Source organism: Gouania willdenowi, chromosome 8, assembly GCF_900634775.1.
Source record: "Gouania willdenowi chromosome 8, fGouWil2.1, whole genome shotgun sequence".
Taxonomy (NCBI): Eukaryota; Metazoa; Chordata; class Actinopteri; order Blenniiformes; family Gobiesocidae; genus Gouania; species Gouania willdenowi.
In genome coordinates this window covers 1,540,392-1,565,148 of record NC_041051.1, presented here as the reverse complement: position 1 = coordinate 1,565,148, position 24,757 = coordinate 1,540,392, and the positions used below count along the sequence as shown (strand labels likewise).

General features: G+C 44.3%; 1 protein-coding gene across 3 annotated transcripts in view; it reads right to left on the bottom strand.

The window, feature by feature from the left end:
- Nucleotides 1-823: 823 nt before the first annotated feature.
- The window catches only part of tnrc18 (trinucleotide repeat containing 18), a 117,702-nt gene continuing 93,768 nt past the window's right edge, over nucleotides 824-24,757 (bottom strand). For 2 of the 3 annotated variants that reach the window (XM_028456272.1, XM_028456270.1), the window contains 8 exons: nucleotides 23,033-23,108; nucleotides 15,709-15,817; nucleotides 14,454-14,570; nucleotides 13,462-13,614; nucleotides 7,485-9,172; nucleotides 5,901-6,137; nucleotides 5,663-5,737; nucleotides 2,858-3,064 (listed from right to left, as the gene is read on the bottom strand). In XM_028456272.1, coding sequence (XP_028312073.1) covers nucleotides 2,858-3,064; nucleotides 5,663-5,737; nucleotides 5,901-6,137; nucleotides 7,485-9,172; nucleotides 13,462-13,614; nucleotides 14,454-14,570; nucleotides 15,709-15,817; nucleotides 23,033-23,108 — 2,662 coding nt within the window. Of the gene's footprint in view, nucleotides 3,065-5,662; nucleotides 5,738-5,900; nucleotides 6,138-7,484; nucleotides 9,173-13,461; nucleotides 13,615-14,453; nucleotides 14,571-15,708; nucleotides 15,818-23,032; nucleotides 23,109-24,757 lie in introns of all 3 variants that reach the window. The other variant, XM_028456271.1, reaches the window with a different exon arrangement.

Sequence of the window (24,757 nt, the reverse complement as noted above, 5' to 3'; positions counted from 1 at the left end):
TCAATCATCGTTACATATGACGTAAAATCCTGTTTTTCAACCTCAAATAACTTATTTAAAACAAACAGAAAAATGAGCACTTGAACACAAAGTAGGGTGATAATAACCAGCAGAGTTTAACTTTGGAAAATAATTATGTGATGAGTATTTTAACAGTTTGACCCACATCCCATCTGTTATCATTGAGGAGGCGGGGTTTATGACCTATACTGCAGCCAGTCAGCAGGGGGAGCTCTAAAAATAAAAGCTTCACTCCACCAGGAAGCTTGTCCCTTCCAATCTTTTTACATTACTATTATCTTTACATCAATATCACTAAACAAGCTACACTACAGAACTCACTCACACGTGCTGTCCCTTAGAGGAGAAAAAGCCAAAAGTAGCACATATCGTGCAGCTGTTTATTAATAAATGTGCCAGTGTGACATTTTGTATCAGCAAATTTAACCCAGACTGTCTTTCTGGTCAGACTATATTGAGTTAAAATTATCTAGATTTATACTGTAAATCGCCATTTTCAAGAAAAATATTGAGATGTGAGTTTTGGTCCATATTGCCCAGCCCTAGGTTGAAATGAATGTGTTTAATCATATTACCTCAAATTATCTCCACCTAATATTAAAGGTGTAAACTGTAAATCTGCAGCGTAGCTCAATCCCCTTCAAAATAATAACGCAAGAACCTTTTCACTTTGCATGTCAAGTTAAAACATCCGCAGCCAACATCTGGGTCTGACACGAGTTGAGAACGTTTGCTTTCGACACTTCAAAAGCATGTGATCGCTTATCATAAAAATATGACTGATGAATTAAAAAGTGTGTTCTTCACTCTGAATGGAGTAAAACACATTAAATATATTGAATATCAACAATCTTCAATCTCTGCAGCGACGCAGAGGAAAAACAACATGGGCGTGGCTAAAGTCCAAGACTATCTCGGCTTGCGTTCCTCATTGTATGGACTATATACGTTTATACTGCAGGCAACCACAGGAGAGCAGCTCGTCTTACAAAAAAGGAAAAAGAAAAAAAAGTTGTTTTCCAAGTAACCTCGGAACTAAAATACAAACAGAACTGACAGGATTTATGGCGACTCATAATCCTCACAATCTGCCTTAAGGCCTGGGGGAGAAAGGCCGCTCTGAAACATTCATCGTCTCACCCTCAACAAGTCGCTTAAAACAGGCACAAAGCAGCAAAATGAGCACGAGTGGGAAAATAATCATTATTTAGATCAGTTTTTAAAGAGTCACTAAACCCCAAACCCACTTTTTTCTGCTGAATACATATTTGGGTATTAAGTAGTGCTGTTTATTAATCCTAGTCCAACTTTTAACATTTTAGTAAAAGTATTTTAATTTTGTGTATTTAGTAGTTTTTAAAGTGTCAGAGTTACTGGCAACTAACGCTTGAACACCGGCTATTGTAATTAAATTTGCTATTGGTTGAGACGGATTATTTCGATTCCCCTGCATCATCAACTTTCACTGTTGGCCCCGCCCCTCCTCTGAAAGGTGAGAGGAGGGCTTCCTCCAATCACAGCCTTGATTGACAGCCTCAATGAGGAACATCACTGCTCGTTCCTGCAGTGATGTTTGTGACCGTTTCTATAAAAAGCAGATTGTGGTCTAATCAGAGGGTTTGTGTGTGTGTTTGTACAGACACACAGTCTGTCTCTGCGTGTGTGTGAACGTCCATGTGTGTGTGTGTGTGTGTGTTCTGATGCTCATGCTGGGAGTAGATCAGGGACAGTTGTGAGCCCAGGAGCCCCACCCATAATCAAGGCATTTGTTTTTTTTAAACTGCCCCTAGTGGCAGGTCAGCAGAAAGCAGGGTTTAGTTACTCCTTAACAAAGTTCTCTCATACCAAAATGATTATGGGGCAAAAAAAATAAGCAGCAGAGGAAAACTAAAATAAAACCAACAACATGTGACAGTGGACGTTTAGCAGCTGCAAATGGAAAAAATGAAGCCAAATGATGAGCTTTAAAATGAAATGATGTGATCGGCGTTGGCAGAACATCACCGTCGTCACCTTGATGCGTCGTGGAGCGACTGCAGTGTTTGCTACGCTGAAATGAGGAAATGAGGATGAAATCCACCCAGCAGGACCACAGCCATCACAACAGCCTGTTTGGTTTCAGTGTTTCAGACTACTGGGTGGATTTTACCTTCAATTAAAGCAACCGAAAGATGACACGTGAAGGTTTTTAGTAGCTTAAGATTCCTTCCTCTCTCTTTAGCCTGAGTCTGTGAGGGAGTCAGAAGGTTTAGGATTGTCAGGGGGAGTAAGGGCTTTACATTAGAGTGTTTCTTTAAGTGCTCTCTGTTAGGACAACAATGGAGGGACGATTCCCACTTCTCTCCATCTGTCTTTGTCTGTGGCTCGTGCTGTTGGGTAGATACGTTTACAGGACTGTAACATCACCACGGCTACATCATAATCACAACGTCACACCAACGGATGTTCCATACAGGCCTCCCCCTCTCCCTTCATCCTTCTGACGTAGTCCAGTTCCTTAAAGCTTCTAGAACTCGGAAAGAAATCTACCACATGAAGATAAAACACTCATATTAACCGTTAAATAGCTGCGTGTGCGTGCGTGTTAACTGGGATTAATATTTACACTGTGTGTCAGCATGTGTGCGTGACTGAAGGTTATTTACACGTAAAAGGATGCTGGAGAGGTCGTGGGTGTTGAGTGAATCAGGGTGTTAGTAGATAAAGAGTGTGTGTGTGTGTGTGTGTGTAAATATTCGTGGACTCTGTTCCTCCAAATAGTGCCTAAAATGTCTGTGTGGTGGTGGAAGCTGATGTTAAATCCATAAGGTTGGTGTGTGTGTGTGTGTGTGTCTGATCAGCAGATGACTGGAACTCCGTCGGTGTTGAAGATCATGCCGGTGGTGGGCTCGTACGTCCCAGCCAGGTAGTAAAGGTCCTCGCTGTCAGCGTAGCGGCGAGTGTGCGTCATCTGCTCATACTCCTCCACGCTCACCACCAGGCACTTGTGACTCACCGTCTGCACGTCGTTCTCGTCACTGTGCGACGACTGGTACAAGGCGCGCTGCGGGAAAAGCAAAGGCTTTTATTTTGAACAAGGTTCCCACACTTTATTCACAATGATTTTTTGAAACTTTTCCAAAATATTTGACCAAATTTCCATGTTGGTTTTGAACTGCTAAGATCTATTCTACCAAAAATGAGCAGACCTTTGAGTGTACTAGTGTAACAGAGGTCTGACAGTGTGTCACAGTTAGTAGCTAAAATGTGGCACGTTGTGTCCATAACTTATCTATCATTAAGCGTCGTATAATGGCACGATTGCCTTGAACACCTATTTTGCTGTTTTTATTTTTTTTGCAATATCTTTTAAATAACAATGCATCAGCTATTGATTGTAACAATAAAACAACAACTAATGAACTGTTACCATGTTTAATTATAAGATTACAATTTCAATTTGTTAAAAGTGATGTACAACACAAGGTGTTAGGGTTAAGGGACTTGTTTAACATCCCATAGTAATAGCAAAGGTTGGAATCTAAACATTAAAATAAAATAGGCTATATTTCTAAAACAGTTCATTTATTCCATGACTTTTCAAGACCAAAAAATAGTTTGTTCAAAGTCCATCTTTTTTTCAGGAATGTCATGACCGTGAGGACCCTGCTGCGTTAGGGCTGGGCGATATGGATCAAAATTCATATCTCAATATTTTTTCTTAAAGGGGACATACAATGAAAAATCCACTTTTGAAGGTTTTTTTGATCACGAGGTAACTTTAGTGTCCACCGGCACACAAAATATGAAATAAATCATGAAGTCCTTTGTTTGTGGTCTGTAAGTCTTATAACACAGAGAAAATTGCTCTGTTTCAAATTCTCTACATTTGTGATGTCAGTGAAATCGAGAAAGAAAATACCCTCCCCTCCGCTGGTAACTCCACCCATGGACTCCACCCCCTACCTGATGAAAACTTTTGCGAAAGTCCGCTATTGTTTTTCTCGCTAGCGAAGGCGTGATGGCTACCGTTAAAACTAAATACAGAACTTGCCTGCTGCCAGTGCCGCGCCTCCACAGTGAACGTACACTGTAGCGTCAGCACTATTTCTTCATGCAGAGGTTTACTCCGCTCTTGTGGTTCAGCGCATTGGGGAACCTGTTATATAACCTCAGATCGCTGATCTGACGTATTTGTGACACAATGCGACGCATCGGTTGGACAGCGACGTACTCACAATAACAATAGCCACTTAAATGTCCATGTCTTTTACTGTAATGTGCAGTTTTTTGGCTGAAAACAAAAACAGTGTGTGGATAGCAAAAATAAAATCACTTTGGTGATCACTGATCACCCTGTAAAAGAGCGAGACATGAAGTGAGTCAGTGTCTATGGATACGCCCACTCATACATACAGTATGCTTAAGTAGGCCACAAAATGACCTGATTTCAGAGTTAGTCAGAAAGTGACTCTTCAGAGGCTAAAACTCTGGAAAACAGGCAAGTTTGGGAAAATAAACCTCAAATACTATGTTTTTGGTGTTCTTAGAACAAATGGAGATGGTGAAAAATAGCATAATATGTCCCCTTTAAAATGGCGATATACAATAAAAATCTCGATATCACTCAAAGTATAACCAGCACATGTGAGTGAGTTCTGTAGTGTGGATGTTTAGGGGAAGGTCTGGGTTAGGACGTGCTCAGTAATAACATAAACTGGGCTTTTCATGATGTTCTGAGAAGTAACGACAGCAGCGACTGCTAAAACAAGTTTTTTTATACAAAATAAGCTAGAAAATAGACTTTTATTTATATTGGTGATATTATAGTTTTCTATATTGCAAAAATAAAAAACTTGGTATATCTTGAATCTCAATATATTGCCTAGGCCCATCCTATTAACATTTACTGTATGTGAAATGCACTGTTAGTGGCTAGCGGTATTATAACGTGCAAAATAAATATTTTTACTAACCTCAAAAAAAGCTGTAATTGTTTTTGCAAAAGTGTCAAATGGTAGAAGTTCTAACATCTATTGTTCCTCACACCAGCCTCACACTGATAGTCAGTCACCTGTTTATTTGGATACTATTTGGACCATAACACTGTTGGGTAAAGTTAGCAGATACTCACACATTCAGATTTCCAGCATCAATAACTAATAAAACAACACAAATTACACCTATTTACAACATGCTACAAGGTCATTTTATCAAACGCAGCAGAGTAAAAGTCCATCTGTGCGTCCTCTCTTTGTGGTGAGATTAAAACATGAAACTCTCGTTCATAGTTTCTCCGTAAATATCCAAATATCACACAAATATAAGATTTAAAACATTTAAAAAAAAAAAGAAAAAACACTGCTCGTCTAGTTTTTTTATTTTTCTGTATTTCTGTTTTGGTTTTAAGTCAGTAAAACAAAATAACCACACCGTTGATTTGTTATTTTGATTTGGTTTTAAAACGGAATAACCAAAGAATGAAGGGTACACGGATTCTCTGGATATATCTACTCTTTAAATACTCAATCAAAACTTAAATCACTTAAGAAAAAACCAGTTTATTATTTCAGCATCGATTGGTGTAAATGTGGAAGAATAATTTCATGCAAGTTTTAAAGCCTGTAGATGTGAAATAAAAGGTAGTCTAGGTTGTTCTTACCTCCATAAAGTCTTTCCTGTGAACAGCAGAATGTAGAGCTGCTGGTAAAGACTGACCACACATCTGATCCCAGTTCTGCAGAACAACAAGTACGCATGAGTTCTAAAGATTTTTAAGCATACAAACAGCAGTAAACTCTAAATACAACAAAGTCAAGATGTCATCATGTCTTCATGGTAAAGATATTTCATGATGACCAGGATTGACAAACAGCATTATTGTTGGGTAAAGCTCATACCTTCTTGTCTGTGAGTTTCTTGCCCGGATTCGTCTCCTCTGGATGATAAAACCAGTTGACCCGCACCACCATGTTGCTGCCCCAGGACTCCCACATGCTCTGGATGCGTCCAATAAAAGGCAGGTTGGGCCGACCCGCGGACAGAAACACCGCGCAGTCTCCGATGCGTATCATCTCTCGGCCACGCACGATGGCTTTGTAGAAGAGCTTCTTGGCTTTGCCCTTCATGCCACGTCTCTGCAGAGAGACCAGGAGGACAGTGAGTGACTAAAGATACTAAAAACACAAAGGCCCTCATTTAACAACCGTTCACATGTTCAGATCTGAGCGCGCAACGTGCGTTTGACCAAATCCACGCAAGCTCTGGTATTAATCAATTGTGACGTGATCGTACGCTACGATCAGATCTCACGTCTGGTCTGACTTCGTGTACAATAATCAGGTGTGTGGATTTGTGCAGCAGCACAGGAACATCTGACTGAATCGGAAAATAAAGTATGAAACTAACCTCAGCTGTCATTTAAACATAGACACATTCAAAACAGATCAAAACGAATCATTAAAAAAAAAAAAAAATTAATTTTTGAAGCGTTATAAATATATAAACGTTATAACTGATACCACTTTTTTGGCTTTCCTTCAACAAAATGCTTGATAAACCCAGCTGCTACCGGGCTCTAGCGCATAGGTTCACCCAGCACGTAACACACAGACGGATTAGAGGAGCTGCTTCAGCTGGGATCAGCAGGAGAACGTGGTTGTATATATACAAAGGAAGTGTGTGACGTTATTTTAACCTGTTTGCCACAACACTGCATTGGTGAATGGAGCGATGTCTCATTACCAGCACTGCATGAGGATCCAAAGCTCAACCTGTGTCAGCTCAGCCGTCGTTCATTTATTTTAATGTGTGATCTATTGCTTCCAACGTGAGGCCTATAAACAACATCATTCTGTGTCTCTCTAGGTTCTCTACCTGTTGTGAGGTTTGGTCGCAGCGCTTATGCACACAGGGGAAGAAAGTGGGGGTTCACTGGCTCACTCTCGATCAAAAAGCAGGGATTAACACGTTTAGGCAGTGAATGAGTAAAAATTCATCTAAACCATCATTAGGCATTGGTTAAGTTAGTTATGGAGAATGTAATTCAAACCTCAGCCTGAGTCTGTTCCAGTACAGAAACACTGTTTAGTACCTTCATTATCCTCTTCCACAGGGCGTTTAAATGAGCTCCTTAAATTCCAGTTTTCACATGACCAAAAAGTACATCTTTGTTTTTCTTCACCTCAGCTGTGAGGATGTTGATTTTCACCTCGGAAACACATTTTATACAAATGCTTGTTTCATCTCAGTGGGCGGGGCCTCCGAACCAGGAATATTTGATGGCCTAACACGTTAATGATGATCAAATTTAGCCGCCGCATTTATCAACACTGGATCATTGGTGTGCTGGGATTGGTCAGATACGAATGTTTCATAAATCACACGTTGGTCCTGTCGTACGACACAATGTGAACTTGCACCTGTTTTCATGCAAGGTTGATAAATGACGGCCAAAGAGAAAGAGAGCGCTTATCCGTCCTCACCTGAGTGGGTTTCCCAAACCACTTCCACAGTTGTCTTGCTGGGAGGAAGGCAGAGATTTTGGGTCGGTTCTCCACACTAGGAAGCCTCTGACGTTTGGCCAGCTCCTTGGTGGTAGGGAGGTGGACCCCCTCCCTCCGCTTTGGTCTGCCCACCTTCCCCTCTCCTCCGCTGGGCTTGGGTTTAGGAGGTCGACCCCTCTGCCCGGAGCCTTTCCCAGTGGCTGGTTTAGAGGGTTTGGTTTGAGCAGGAGTAGATGGAGTGGGGGGGGAGGAAGGAGATGGAGATCTAGAAAGAGGAGAAAGTTCTTCAACCTCCTCCTCCTTCACCTCCTTCATCTCCTCCTGTGCGTCATTCTTGCTTAGTACAGGAGAATTTTGGACAGAAGCGGGTGGAGGAGTGGAGGTCCGCTCCTCGTCCGAGCTGCAGCAGGACTCGTCGGTAGATGAAGATGAGGATGAGGATGAAGATGAGGAGGAAGAGCAGGAAGAGCCAGAGCAGGAGGAAGAGGAGGAGCAGCTGGAGGTGCATTTCTTCTTCTTCATCATCTTTCCTTTCTCTCTCTCCTCCTCCGACTCAGAGCTGCTGCTGCTCTGGGACGACTCCTTTATTTTGCGCTCCTCTCTCTTCTCCACCTCCTTCTTACATGTTTGCACCTCCTCTGCTCTGCCAGTGTTCCCTCGCTCCTCTGCCTTTTCCTTCACCACATGTGAAGTTTTATGGGTGGAGTCATTTTCTAACAGGCCGCTCTCTGGATTTGTTGCCTTCACTTTGGGCTTCAGCACCTTCTGATGGGCTGCAGCTGCCAGGATGGGGGCGTGGTCTCGACTGATTCTCCGCCCCTCCAGCAGCATCAGAGCTTTTGTCTTCTTTGTCTTGGGTGATGTCACGCCTTCGTGGTCGAGCTTCACCAGTGGTTCTACTGACTGGGACTTGCATCTCAGAGCTGAGCCCATGTCGCTCTGCGTGGAGCTGGGCTTGGGCCTGGGGGGCAGGGCGCTAGGACACATGTTTGGTTTGGGCCTGGAGGCAGAGGATGGTGGCATTGAGGATGAAGATGAAGGTCGCGAAGTCAGCGTGGCACAGGATTTGTTTGAGGGCATCCTGGAGATGCTGCTGGACAGCAGAGCAGGGCTGAGGCTGGGCCTGGTGGAGCCACCGTGGTGGTCTGAGGAGGATTTGGCTGAGGAGGTGGAGGTTGGCCTTGAGGTGGGGGAAGCGTTGAGCTTGGGTACAGAGGATGATGCTGTGATACCAGGCCTGGATGTTGGTCTGCTGCTGCTGAAGCTGCTGCTGTCTCGTTCTTTGCGCTGGTGGTTGTATGAGCCCAGGTTGGGCTCGCTGTACAGATCCACAGTCAGAACTTTCCCGTAGGTGGACGGGTACAGGGAGGGGGGGAGGGAGCGCGAGGCCTTCAGCGCAGGAGGCTGAGCTGAGCTGCTCTTCCTGGGTGGAGGTGTGGGGCGGGTAGGGCTGCTCGCTGGAGACAACACTGAGTTCTTAATGCTTGGTTTGAACTGAGCTCCAACTGACGGTCGAGATGCAGGACGTGGTTTCTCCTGAGGGGTCTTCTGAGTGGAGGAAGGCCTGTCCTGAGCAGGCTTGGCTGGAGCCTGGAGTCTCTCAGCGGGCTGAGCCGAGGATGAAGAGGATTCAGCTTTCACTCTGCTGTCCAGGTTCACTGAGGTCTCTGAGAAACAAACAAAGAAAAGGCAAAAGGAGAGAAAAACAGTTAACCTCTTAAGCCCCAGCCAATTTTCATCAAAAATCACATACTACCCATAACAAATAACATTTTTCTAAGCTTCTGCATGACCTACATGGTTAATTTTTGTTCAGATTGAAGTAGGACCTATAGTGGTTACAGATGAAATACGGTCAATATAAAGCCAATTCTCATTATTGATGGCTATAAAAGCAACAAAAAAATAATTTAACTAATGTATGGACATCAACTGTTGCAAGTTTGGTAATAATAAACAAACATTAGGCCAAAGATACACATTTTTGTACAAAAAATGTTCAGGCAAAAGTCCAATTTTCCACAACTGTGCCAAAGTTTTCCACATGTTTGTAAACAAGTGTGTAACTGTAATATGTCAGTCAAATTGATTCCAATCATTGTTAGTCTTATGTTTGACCACTAGATGTTGCATTTTGGCTTTAAATAAACACGTATCCTTCTTTATTCAGGTTTCTGTGGTGCCATGCGTAATGTATTTTTGGTTCCACTCTTTGGTGGCGTTACGTGTGTGTCCAGTTCAGCAATGCTTTGACCAATCAGAATGATTGACACAGCGTTATAAAGCTGACACCCTGTGTGTGGCTTTAGCCCTGGCCAATCAGAGCTGGGTAAATGAGGGACCGGCCATTTAAATACACAAGCTCATTGGACGAGTTTCTCGACTGAGAAGTGCTCAGATGTGAGTAATGGTGGTATCTGTCTGATTACAGGATTTGAATTTATCAAAATATGGAGTTTTATGGACATTAGAGCAACTTTTGATAAACAACAAAGGAAAGACACAATTTGTCATCATTGCTGACTTTCTCCACAGTGTATTTTCTGATTTTTGTGTTGTTTTGGTACGTAACATACTCAACCTGTATATCAGTGGATTCAGCTCAGCCTGTAGTTTCACGTAGACTCTTGTTATAGAGATCTGTGTTTATTTTGTGACTCACAGCAGTGGAAAAATTTGCAGAGTTGTCGACTTTTCTCTCTTTGAACATAATGGCCTGGTGTGTGTGCTGTGGTCTTTTGTTGTGAATGTGGGTTATATACAGTTGGAGCTGAGTTTCTTAGCTTTACAGAGAGGTATAGAATGTTATTTAATTCATTCTTTACAACATTTAGACCAGTGAAAGTCACGAAAGCTGGAGCTGCCCCCGCCGGCGGGTCCGTTGGGGTTGAAGAGGTTCAACCCCATGTGGATATTGTCAATGTGTGGCTTCATAATCTTTGTGGTCTTGGGCCTCCCAAAACTGAGAATTAAGAGATAAACCAGCAAGAAAAAGTTTCCTAAATCAGATCAAGAAATACAAAAAGTGCTTATGCAGCAGAAACACAGCCACAGTCAGCAAACCAACAGTGTTGGTTTGCTGACTGTGGCTGTGTTTCACGCTTCATGTTACACGCTTCATGTTACAGCTCATGTTTTAGCCACAGATGAACAAAGCAGCTGCTGGAGTGAATTTGTTTAAGCTGATATCAGAGATGACAGACATGTGATGAAGGCCGACTCTGAAGCTGCTGCTATTTTTGTTGGCTTTGCTGTTTTAAGAGATGAGTCATCAAAAAAAGCCAGCATATTTCTATTCCAGGGAGACACTGAACTCTGCGTGAATAGGGAAAAAAGTTTGTGTTACTGCTCCATTTAAATCATTTTAATGATAAACGAGGACGTCTAGTTTAGCACATTTTGTTTCACATTTCAAGCAGTTGATCACAGGAAAGTAACATTATAGGTTAGGCTTCTGAAAGGAATTCAGTCTTTCATATTGTTATAACAGGACATTTCTTACAAGTTTTTAGCCACTTTCAGGATCTTTTGTTGTGAAAAAATAAAGCACAAAATGTGGTGTCGGCGATTAATCGAAACATTGCTTTACTTAATAAAGCTTCTGTATTTTTTACCTAAACTATATTGAATGAACAAACAACAGAAAACTACACTGAGGCTGTGTTGTAAATGTCATAATAACGTACTACTCATACTAAGTCTGACATCAAAATGAGTATGTAATGCGTTCACATCAGATAGTATGGAAAGATGATGTATACTATATGGGGGCATTTTTTAAGTATGCACGGTGGGCACACTAGTCATACTCAACCCTCCCATGATGCTTTACAAGCAGAATGTAAATTGATCCCGGGACCGGCTTCAAGCTAAAAAACAGACATCCAATTTCAAAATAAAAGCATCTCTTCTCGTCTTCCATTAGTTTAACCCTAAACGACTCCCCTATTGTAAATAGGGCTCTTGTTGTGAAGTTAACAGGAAGTTTAGTCAGTAGCACAATGCAGAATCTGAAAATAACAGAAATGAGTTTTATGGATGAACTGATATCACACATGATCTTCTTCACATGTTGATGTTCTACTTGGTCACTTCCTCACTTCAAATGTTTTCAGAACTTCCAAAGGTGGAGAATCAACAGAGATATTTAGCCTCAGTGTCATCATCGTAGGTTCCAAATGCATTTTGGGAAACTTGGAAATATACTTCAGTGGGAACGCTCACCATCCTAATCATACTATAGTAGATAGTAGACCAGTGGTTCTCAAACTGCTTTGGCTCAACGACCCCCTTTCTCATATTTCAGAACCCAAGTCCCCCCTTTGTCTGACTTTAAAACCAACTATAGATCATAATGATGGAATGAATGAGACATTTTAAAGAATACAGTTGTTTAGGATTGTGTTTTGTTATCATTTAAAAAAAAAAGAATAATAATTTTTTAAAAAATCAAAAAACTATTTACATTTTTCAGAAATTTCAGGTGGTTAAAACTCCAGGCAACTCCACATGGGGTCCCGACCCCAAGGCTGAAAAATACTGATTTAGTGGCCCGTGAATTGATTAATGTATATATATTTTTTTTATCATTTCTGGTTATCTCACGCCTGGGGTGGAACCACGACTGATACTTTGTGTGTAAATTATCCACTCTCTCTCTCTCAAGTAGTACCATTGCTACATGGGGGTACATGTACCCCATTTGTGAAACCCTGTAATAGACAGTATTTACTCATTGAGTTTGTAGTGTATAGTACAGTGTGACATTTACAGCACAGCCTTAGAATTGGTAGATAGAAATCAGCTGCTTTCTAATGGTGATCACTAACAATGGTTTATAAATCACATGCAAACTCAACCAGCTGATGGTTTGATAATCAACATTAATAACTGAACTTCTAAAAGGTGATTGATGACCTTTGCTTTGATGCTTCCTCACCACTGATGTGCTAATGGGACAAGTTGTGTTAAACAGAATTTACGGTTGTAAAGCAGGGCTCGAGACTGCGACCAAATTGGTCGCATATGCAAGTATTTTTTCAGTGTGTGGGAGTAAAAATTTCATCTGGTTGCATCCATGCAAGTGCGTAGGGTGACCTTATTTTGAAAATCCAAAAGGAGGAAACGGGAAGTGCACGCTGAGGCGTCCGGGCACGCGTAGCAAAAAAGCGTATTGGGGGCGCGATTACTGGACCTGGGGTGGGGGGCGGGGTAGAGCGCGCTGATGACGTGAACGCATGGGGGTGCGCTTATTGGACCTGGGGTGGGGGGCCAGGAAGAGCGCGCCGAGCGGAGTGAGAGAGCGTACACGTGCAGCGCAGCTCCCAATATCAGCTGCGAGAGCGGCTTCTCAACACAAAATGGGATAAAGTCAGATATGATACTGTGGAGGAACTCATCAGCATCGAGGGGCCAGAACTGATGCACTATGACATCAGGCCAGATGTTCAGCTGTGGTTCTCCCAGGGGAAGAGGGTTAGGAGACCCCACTATCAGAGCTGGACCCTCTGAATTTAATTCATGGGGTGAAACAATGCAGATGATAAGTTGGTTATGTTACTGTTAACTTAATTCATGTACAGTATTTCTGTCAAATAAATAAAACAGAATACATGTAAAATGTTATGTTTTAAAATCATAAGAAAAAAACTGTTATTTCAGCCACTGCTTGTTGCAGAAAAACTGAATATTAACACTAAAACATGAAAACATTTTGCAAATATCATATCTTGAGTCAATCTTTACTTCATACAACAATACGGTTTACCAGTTAAGTCAACTACTCATCAGCATGCATGGCTATGCTGTACACCCCCACCCCCACTCAAAAAAAAAAGATGCGACCAAATTTCATGCTAGTTTTGTGCTGGAAAAGTTAGTGTACAGCCCTGTGAATGCAGAAATGCAGAGGAAAAGCTCCATCTTTCCTATTAGAGAGAAAATCCCTGAGGTTCACCTGGCTTAGATTTGGGTTTCCGTCCTGGTTTTCCTTTGATCTTAGGAGTGTTCTCCTCTGGCTTGGACCCAGTGTCTTTCCCCTCCTTACTGCATTTTCGGACCCTCCTCCTGGAGCAGCTGGCAACGAGCAGGGCCGGGGACGGCTCAGCGCCTGGAGGGAAAAACCAGACCATGAGTATGTGTGACAGTGCAGAAGATTGTTAACAAGAACCAAGAGAAACACTGTTGTTTAAAGCTCCTGCTGATACTTTTGATATTTTGTATTAAATATCTCCTGAAGTTATTTATTTCTCTAGTTTTTATAATTTCCTGCATGGTGTGGAACCAAGACGGACCAATTCATTTTCAGTTCATGTTCTAATCTAAATCATATCTATCATCATTTTGTGTATTTTTGTGTCATTTTGTTGTTGTTTGTCTGTTCTTTTTATTATTCAGTATAATTTGATCTTATTTTGTGTGTTTTTGTTGTTGTTCTGTGTGTTTTTGTTGCTGTTGCATATAAATGGGCATGAGTTGTGCATGAATGTTGGTGGTGGTAAGAGGGGCCACACTCTGTCAGTATGCCCAAGGGCAGCTATGGCTACCTTGTAGCTTACCACCACTGGTATGACTATGTGAGTGACTGGTGTGAATGAATAATGGTTTCTGTAACACACTTTGAGTCTGGTCAAAAAAACCACGACATAAATCCAAGCCATTATTATTATTATTGTTTCTTCTTTTTATTATTCAGTACATTATTCTCTTATTTTGTGTGTTTCTGTTGTCGTTTTGTGAGTTGCTGGTAATACTTAGTGTGATTATCATTTTTTACTAAAGGTAAACATTATAAAACCTCATATTTTTAATGCTTTCATTTGTTAGTTTTCCTCTCTCTCTCTCAAGTACCCCATGTAGTACCATCGCGTACCCCTAGGGGTACACATACCCCCATTTGAGAAAGACTGGTATAAGGGAAATAGTGTGCACGTGTCTGTGCGCGCTCACAATGGATCTTGTAGTCCGGCGGCAGCAGCCTGATGTGGGACAGAGGAATCCGTCCGGTGTCACCATCGTCAAACTCCACTGTGATGAGATCGTCCTTCTCGTTGATGTCTGAGCTTCCTGTGGAGGAGAAACCACCACAGGTCACACACAGCAGTGGTTCACGACCCAAATAAGGGTCGTGAACCCATTTTGATATCAAGAATTTCTTGGCAAAACTAAAGACTTTTTTTCTAGACTTATTTTTTGATCATGTTTGTTGTATTATTAATATTGTTATTAGTCACCAGGATTAGTGACAAGTTGATAATATATATATATATATATATATATATATATGTTTGGATATAGATATAGATAACAATAGTGGAGATGCCGACTGCATCCTCATTGTTATCTGTTTTTTTCTGTGTTAACTCCTAAACCGTTTGCCTGCTTATGATAAACAAGCTACCAAAAAATTCTGAATGTTCTTGAGATTTATGCTTCATTTCAAGCCATTCTTCATCTGATTTTCACCTTTTCAACCTTTAACATGTTCAGCTACTGCCTTCAACCTTTTTCAACCTTATTGCTAATGCTAAACTAGCATTAACCTAACCATGAGAGCAGACATGGGCTCGTCTATAAACGCTCACATTTACAGACCTTATTAGTGGTGTGTGTGTTCAAAGGAGAAAGTTTGATTTACAGGCTGAAGCCATTAAAGATGTGAGCGTTTCACCGTGCGCGTGCGCACAGACACGCACACGCACACACACACGCCTTGGTTTATAGATAGATGCTAGGTTATTGTTATTATTAGGCTGATGCTAACGCTAGGCAAACGCAAATACTAGGTTAATGCTAATGTTAGATCAATGCTAATGTTAGATCAATGCTAATGCTAAATACATGCTAATGCAGTGCGATGCAGGTCAGCATTGGCATCGTCACTTTGAAAAAATAATAATAATTAAAAATTTTCAAAATTGTATTTCTAATCAGGCGACCCCATTTAAACTACAGGTGACCCAACATGGGCTCCCGACCCCAAGGTTGAAAAATACTGCACTAGAGTTAAAATACTCAACCAAACATAGTGATACAGAAGCAGTGTGATGCACTTTACAGTGGATTAGCAGCTTTGCTAACATGCTTTACATTGGTCTGTGCTGACAGCCACAAAGATGGAAAGAAAAAGAGAGAGAAAGAAATAAGGAAAGAAATAAGGAAAGAAAGAAGGAAAGAAGGAAAGAAAGCAGGTGTGTCTTTGTACCGTTGACGACTGTTCCTGGGTAGAGGCAACGGTACTGCTGGCTCCAGTAGGCTGCTATACGTGTGCCCTCAGGCAGGTAACGTACAGATGGAGGTTTCACATCAATGATCTGTACATTAATAAAAAACAAGAAGCCTTTTTATTTCAGCAGACCATCACATCACACAGCAGAGATGAGTTTACTTTCTATAAACTAGTTTGGAACATTCATTTATTTTTTCTTGACATATTTTCATCATCCCTCCTAAAGTAAAGGTGAACATGACTTTATTGACTATAAATAAGATGAAATCACAGACTTGCTACTAATAAATATTTTCATAATCGATTAATCGGTCAATGAATTCATCAATTAATCGATGAATCAAATAAAACGGTATGAGTGTGTATTATAGCACAATTTACAACAATAATGAACTTTGTTTTGCAGCAGTTAGTAACCCAAAGAGCAAAGCACACACCCACACATATTATATAAATATATATGGTATATAAGTATAATTACCTTAAAAAAATACTTCAAACAAATTTGAATAAATCCATCCTCACTTCATTACAGACCAGTGTCCATCACTCACACTTTAAAACTTGAGGCTTTATCGTCAAACTATTACCACCATTGTGTTAAGTTTATCTATGAAGCTCATTTAAACCCTGCTTAAGCTGATTAATGTGAAATAAAAATGAATCTCTCACACGCACACACGCTCACACAATAACTCACGCACGCACAAAAACACATTAACACACTCGTGCGCACACACAAACACAAAAAACTAGGGGTGTCCCGATTCGATATTGATATCAGATATCGGTCTGATATCAGCCAGAAAACAAATATTGGATTTTATGTAGAATACTGTAAATATTATGTTGAAGGTTAAAATGTATATAACTAATAATAAATAGGTCAGTTTTTCTCATCCCTACTATTTCTGACTATTGTTCTCTGTTTGAGTGACATCACATGATCAAACGAAGAGTTACGAATGTAACTATGGTTCTATGAATCCCGAATGACCGCCAGAGGCGGTGCTTTAAGCACTGAATATTCCCCTTCGTGCATGCGCAGTGCGAGTATGTATACCAACAATGTCCCCCGTGACCCCTGGATGACCCAGAGGAAGTTTTTTTTTTTTTTTTTTTTAAAGGATTTTTTTGGCTCTAGTGGCCTTTATATGACAGTTGCTTGACAGGAAAGGGGTCAGAGAGAGCAGGGAATGACACGCAGGAAGGGGTCCCAGGCAGGGAATCGAACCTGGACCCGCTGCAGGTGAGGAGCTATAGCCTCTGTACATGGGGCGGGCGCTCTACCCACTGAGCTAAACACCGCCCCGACCCAGAGGAAGTTTATATCTTCCGGTATCACTCCAGTGTACTTTCCTACAGAATCTTCTCGCGAGCACACGAGGGTTCTGAGTGACAAAGAGCTCTGGCGGTCATTCGGGATTCATAGAACCATAGTTACATTCGTAACACTTCGTTCTATTTCATCCCTGCTGACCGCCAGAGGCGGTGCTTTAAGCACTGAATGACTTATACCAGAAAAGTCTCGAAGAATCCTGCTTACCACCCTTCAGTGTGTAGGGTCAGAGGACTCTGGCCGAAGGACCACAGCCAATGGATGGGGTGTGGCTACATTCACCCTGTAGAATCTGGAGAAAGTGCCTGGCGACGCCCATGAGGCCGCAGCACAGATGTCCTTCAGGGGCACTCCCCTCAGGGCAGCCCATGACGTAGCAACACTCCTGGTAGAGTGGCACCGCACACCAGATGGGATGAGACGGTTACTTGCCTGATATGCATGGGCAATCACATCGACAATCAAGTTGGACAGACGCTGCTTGGAGACAGCACCACCCCTGTTAGGGCCACCATAACAAAGAAAGAGCTGATCGGACCCCCGAAAACCGACAGTAGCTGCAATGTAGGCTTCCAGGACGCGCACTGGGCACAACAGGTCAGACTGAATCTCTGGCTCCACGGAAGAAGGGTTGAACCGTGCCAGCCGAATGGGCTGGTTGAGGTGAGCGCAGGACAGCAATTTAGGGAGAAAAGCTGTGTCCGGCCACAGAGTGACTCCCGAGCCATCCGAATTCCACCTCAGACATGTGTCGCTGATTGACAGGGCGTGCAGCTCACCGACACGCTTTGCGGAGGAAATGGCCAGAAGGAATGCAGTCTTAAGGGTAACCCACTTCAGCGCTGCTCGTGCCAAGGGCTCAAACGGTGGAAGGCGCAATGCCTCCAGCACCAGGGGAAGATCCCATGCTGGAATCCTTGTGGCTCTCGGAGGATGCAACCTCCAAGCTCCTCTTAAAAAAAGGGACACCAGCTTGTGGCTACCAATCGTGCCATTGTCGACCATTACATGTCTGCAAGATATTGCTGCGACATAGACTCTCAGCGTTGAATGAGAAAGCCCTTTGTCCAGAAGGGACTGGAGAAAGTCCAGAATAGCTGGCACAGGACAGTGCACAGGGTCCAGCTCCAGCCTTGTACACCAGTCGGAAAACAGTCTCCATCTGTTCTCATACTGGAGGCGAGTAGACGGCGCTCTTGCATTCATTATAGTATATCTAACTGGGTCGGCACAGATGCTCAGGAGCGTCTTGGGCCCCCCAGTGGCCAAACGCACAGTTGGAGTTGCGGATTGGGGTGCCAAATCCGCCCGGCCAGTTGGGACAGGAGATCCCTCCTGTCGGGAAGGCGCCACGGTGCGCCGTGACAGAGGCTGTGCAGCAGCGGGAACCAGCTCCTTCCTGGCCAGAAGGGAGCTACATGCAGGATCCTGTGGCCCTCCTGAAGGACCCTGTGGAGTACCAGCTGAATTAGAGGAAACGGAGGGAAGGCATACAGGAGGCCATCCGGCCAAGGATGAGCCAATGCGGCCTGGCCGAGAGGACTGGTTGTCTCGGCTAAGGAGAACCACAGAGGGCAGTGGGTCGACTGCTCCGAAGCAAAGAGGTCCACCTCTGCCCTGCCGAATATGCTCCATATAATGTTCGTTACCGCCGGGTGGAGGTGCCACTCCCCAAACGGAGGTTTCCGACGGGAGAGGAAGTCCGCCAAGTGGTTCTGCTCTCTCGGTATATGCATTGCTCATATACTGATCAAGCGGGGGGCTGCCCATGTGAGGAGCTCCCTTGCCACTTCCAGCAGCCGTGCAGACTTGGTACCGCCCTGATGGTTTATGTGATACACTGTAGACGTGTTGTCTGACCGCACAAGGACATGCTTGTCCCTCAGATGCGGCAAGAAGTGCTTGAGAGCTAGGTTAACCGCACGCAGCTCCAGCACATTGATGTGTGCACCTTGGTCTTCTACAGGCCAACGCCCCTGGGCCGTCCTGCTCTGCCACACCGCACCCCATCCTGAAGGGCATGCGTCTGTGGTAACGGCCTCCCTGCGAGATGGAACGGAGCCTATAGGAACGCCTCTGAGCAAGTAAGCCCTGTCCCTCCACGGAGCCAGGGCGCAAAGACACTGTTGTGAGACCTTGAGCCTCCTGCTCCTGTGCCACTTTGCATCCAAGTGAAAACTGTTCAGCCACCTCTGCAGCGGGCGCAACGATAGCAAACCCAGAGGAACTACCCCCGAGACTGACGTTAGCTTGCCCAAAAGACGGAGGAAAGAAACATAGGTCAGCCAGCGGCCCTCCCTGAATAAGGCGAGCTGGCGAAAAATACCGTCCATACGGTGGGGGGAGGGTTTTGCCATCATAGTTACACTGTTCATTAAAACCCCAATGAAAGTTGTGACCCGGGATGGCACCAGGCAACTTTTTTCCACATTCACCTTGAGTCCAAGTCGAGCCACATGGGACAGGAGACGCTCTGTGTCTTGTGACGCCTGGACCCGGGATGGAGCACAGATCAGCCAGTCGTCCAGGTATGGGAGAACCTTCAAGCCCCGAGACTGTAGAGGTGCTAGGGCCGCAGACACACACCTTGTGAAGACCCTTGGGGAGAGAGAGAGGCTGAAGGGCAGCACCCTGAACTGCCAGCGGCGGCCGCGGTATGCGAAGCGCAGAAACTGCCTGTGTTGCTGAGCAATTGGGACGTGAAAGTACGCGTCCTTGAGGTCTTTTGATGTGAACCAGTCCCCATGAGCCACCATTCTGAGGACATCTGTGTGGTCAGCATGTGAAAAGGTATGACCTTCAGAAATTTGTTCAACCCTCTGCGGTCTAGGATTGGGCGGAATCCGCCTGTTTTTTTTGTCACTAAAAAGTACGTTGAATAGAACCCCCGGTGACCTGACCCAGGGTCTACAGGCTCGATGGCGCCCTTGGCCAGGAGGGCAGACAGCTCCTGGTCTAATGCAAGAGCCTTTGCCGGGTCTCTGATGGATGTCATTCTGACCCGGTCGGATGTGGGGGGCCGACGGCGGAATTGAAGTTTGTCCCCCTAGGTTAGGGTGGCGACCACCCACGGGTCTGAAGCATGAGTAGCCCACTGTTGGAGCTGCTGATGCGAAAAAAAAGTCCGACCGCCGGCCCGAAAGCCTCAATCTCTGCCCCCCCGGCCCCTCGGGGCCCTAGTGGGAGGGCGGAAAGGCTCTGGAGCTCGAAATTGTCTGGGGGGCAGGCGAGCAGAGCCCCGAAAATCCCGGACTGGTCTCCGTGCGGGACGCTGGGCATCACGACGACCAGTGGAGTGAGTTGTCGATGGCATGTGGCTGCGAAAAACCGCCGGGGGGCCCCTCAGCCTGCCGGCCGGGGGTCTATCAGGAGGAGGCATCCGGCTAAGCCCGGCAAGCTGCTGCCTGGTCTGCCCCGCCTGGATGGTCCGTTCCAGCTCTTCCTGGGCTGCTGGACCAAATATCTCCCCTGGTTCGACCGGGAGGCTGCGCAGCATTCTCCTGGCTGCCTCCGTTAAGTTTGACTGAGACAGCCAAACCTGACGACGAGCTTGGACTAAGGTGGACATTATTCGCCCAAGCTCTCTGGACATGAGCCCAAAAGCCTCCAATGAGGCATCACAGAAGGTGACCGCATCGGCATGTACACCGCCCTCCTGCAGTGAGGCTGAGAGGGCCAACATGAGGTGTGATAGGGAGTTTCCCATGCGACCAGCATGTGCTCCAGCATCATAAGCCCTCGTGAGAAGGTCATCGGTTATTCGACACTGGGGTCGAGGACACCTAGCATCCCTTCGAAGTGCTTCATCTGGGGGCACCATAAGAGAAGCGATGGCAGGCTCGATGGGCGGAGTGCGATCCAGGCTGGCCCCCGCTGCATCATGCATGGCTGCCAGGGCCCACCCATCTGCAGAGAGACGGGAGCAAGCCTTACTGTCCCTCCAACAGGACTGCAACTCCCTCAGATTATCCTCTGAATGAGGAATAGCGAAAGCTGTGGGGGCAGGCCTGCGCCTGAAGAAAGCGCTTGCAGATGCTGCCTCTGCCTGCAGTGGGACAACTGTGTGCAGCCGCTGTAGAGCCAGGCGCATGACAGCGCGCATAGAGTTGTCTTCCACCTCGGCCCCCGAACTGTGATCCGAGGAGTGGGAGCCCTGCTCAGACACCTGGGATCCGACATCCAAATTCTCCCCATAATCACAGAAATGGCTAGCCGAAGCAGCCAAAGAGAGTGTATCCTCCTCGGGCAGCAGCATTGGCATTGGGGGAGAGAGTGCCGCATCAGCCACCAGGGGAATAACCGGCTGGCTGTCGGCCAGCAGGGATCTCATCTGAGCCAATTCAGCAGACAGCTGCTCAACTTTAGATGATAACCCACTATGGTCAGACTTCGTTCTCTTCCTGGAGGGGGCAGCTGCCGCAGCCTCTGCCTGCCTCTTGGAGCGTGTCTGACGGGTCAGAGGTGGCTGGCCTGGGGGGAGGTCGACTACGGCTACTGAGCCTTCCACCCCCGCCAACCTGGCAACCCTGGCCGCCCGAGGCAAGTAGCTGCAGTTCATGCAGGGATTGCCTGACAGCGCCTCCCCCAGGTGCTCAGGGCCAAGGCATGTGGGGCATAGGTCGTGGCCATCTTCTGGCTGCAAAGAAACCCCACAAGATGTGCAGATATGTGAGCCATCCATCGTAGCTTGACTGAGAAGTCACTGATTTCAACACAGGTATTCAACAAAGGGAGGGGGAGTGCACGCCGCCTGTCTGGTATCACCCTGCACTCCTCGGCTTAGCCTGAGCGCGGACGCCGTAGGTTGGGCGAGTATAGGGACCGTATACTGGGGAAGGGAGCGCGCACGCTGCCTGCACAGTAGAGGCCCAATATACTAAACAAAAAACAACCACTGTACTGTGGTCCTCACCCAGACTGGGCTCTTTAACAGAAGATGACACTAGCTTAGCCGGTGATGCTAATGTAAACAAATCCATGCTGGGCTCCGGGCGTGAGCACACAACCCACCAGCAAACAAATAAAGTCGGCTAACTTAAATTTCGGGAGTAGGCTGCTCAAATGCAGCCTTTACCGACCATCTCTTTCATTTTTATAAAGACAACCGTTGATCTGCCGAATAAGCGGCTACTTACCTTGTCAGCGTGTCGTCGGGACCAAACACAAACCATATGCTGGGGGGAGGCGGCGCTAACGCGGCCTGTGCCAACAGAGGTTACTAATGGGTGAAGCTACCGCTACCCAAACACTCACCGTCGCAGCTCCTGGAGGGCGAATGCACGCTGCTCCGACCTACCACGGTCACAGAGCTACTAGCGACGGCAGCTGTATGCACAGTATTCCAGTAACTGCGCGCGAGAAGAAAAAAAGGAAAGTACCCTGGAGTGATACCGGAAGATATAAACTTCCTCTGGGTCACGGGTGACATTGTTGGTATACATACTCGCACTGCGCATGCGCGAAGGGGAATATTCAGTGCTTAAAGCACCGCCTCTGGCGGTCAGCAGGGATGAAATAGAACCTTTTCTAATATTCCACACTACAAGATAAGTCATAAAACTATGCATGATTCGTGCAGATAGCGAATCGGATTGGTATCAGCCAATACGCAAGGCTGCAATATCGGTATCGTATCGAAGTGAAAAAGTTGTATCGGGACATCCCTACCAAAAACTTTATTGACAAATGCAGCAAACAGCTCTGCGTCACCGTCAGTGACATACAGTAAATCACACAACGCAATGAATAATGACATTTGTTTTTAACAGTTGATTTTATTGATTCGTTGTTGCAGCCTTAGATTTTTTCCTTTTATGGGTGAATAAATGCAGATTAAAAAAAAGGTCAGGCCTCAATGACAGCGAGGCCGAGGCGTGTCTGCTCTACGCTCAGCTTCTCTAAACTCTCACATATCGCTACGGTAACAAAGCGGAGGAATGAAAATGTGTGAGCGACACTCACCGCCTCCTGAAGCAGCTGTTCCAGGCAGTAAATGTGAGGCCGGTTCCCCCTCTCACCCTCCACCACCACGCTGTATCTGCAGGGAGGGATTGTGGGAGAAAAGTGTTAAGGTCACCACGCAGGCTGCGCCACCTTTAAATGATGGTCTGCAGAGCTGAGTAGGTCCTTATCTGGAGGCTGACGTGAAACGTCCACAGCTTTCACATCCTTTAGAGGTTTACAGTATCATACAGTATACAGTATATATGAGGGTCTGGTTCAGGCTATTTAGGCTCTTCCGTGTGAGTTATACACAGTTAACAGCTTGTGTTTTCATCTTTACAAACTACAAACTGCCCGAGTACGTTAAAAATAAATCAATGAATGAATAAACAGCATTTATAAAATGGCATATACAGTATATTTGGGGAATGAGTGATTTATTTATTCATTTTTAATTGTGGCACAGTTTGTCCTCCATAGATAACCAGCCGTGAAATACTTTTAAAAGATGGAGCAGTTCCTATTCGCTACTATTTAAATGAAAAAAATGAAATAAATCACTGAAAAGAACATTTAGTGATCAATGGTGGCACTTCTGGATCTCGTTTCTGCACATGATTAGCTACATTCTCATCAAAACACAAAGTACATCCAAGAAAATGTGTAGTAAATAGTTTTTCTCTTTTATATTAGTAAAAAAGAGTTACCAAATACTTTCCCCTTCATAATTAAAACAAGACTTTTTTATTGGCTGAAAAACCTCTGTATTACATCAACAATGTATTTAGCCATCATTTTATCCCACTTATCCTGTACAGCAGTATTTGTCACCTAAAAATGGTCAGATTCTTTCTGAAGAATCTGCTTTTCCCACCATAATTTGGCTTATTATTATTATTATTATTATTATTATTATTATTATTATTATTATTTAATGTTACAGTTTCACACACTGTGTCTTTTATAGTTCTTAAAACTGAGTCCCAGAGAGTCACTGATGTTATTTTTTGTGTTAAAATATCTGGGAACTACCTGTACTACTGTGCGAGGCTGGGTTGAGGCCAATTACATTTTTCAGTTACAATTATGTTTTCCATTACCCATGTTCAATTACATAATCCTGCTGACAGATAAAAAAACAAATGTCAGTGAAAATATTCTGTCTCTGATGGAGGTAATTAACCTAAAGAACTTCTGTCATCTGGAGCAAAAATAAATGTATTGAAACAATTTAAAAATGATGATGGTGATAATTAAATTATATATAAGAAACACTGTATCATGAAAGAAAGTCTATAGTGAGTGTATTCACTGCTGTAATCAGCATCTTTAATCATGTATTTTTCCGTTATCAATGCTTAAGAAGAAGGAAGTATCTGGGTTTCATTAGCAAAATAAAAGCAATATTTCTAAATGTCGACAAGGTATACAGTAACTGAGCTTTGAACGTGTTTCCATTGAACATTGTTTTGGGGAGGAGCCTCTAATTACAGTGAAATCTCATCCTGTGAATCTTCCCTGCAGAAAAACGGACACTCAGAACCTCCTTATAACACTCTGTATTCCTTTGTTGTTTCACGTGCAATGTGACACTAATAATTTGAAGTATAATGCTAAGAAATGTCCCTGTCTCCACTTCTGTTTACACGTATCGTGTCATGTTTTCTCAGAGAGAAGTGGTCATGTGACCAGGTACGTCAGGTTCTGTGACGTTTATTTGCGTGAAAAGTATTTCCATTGCAC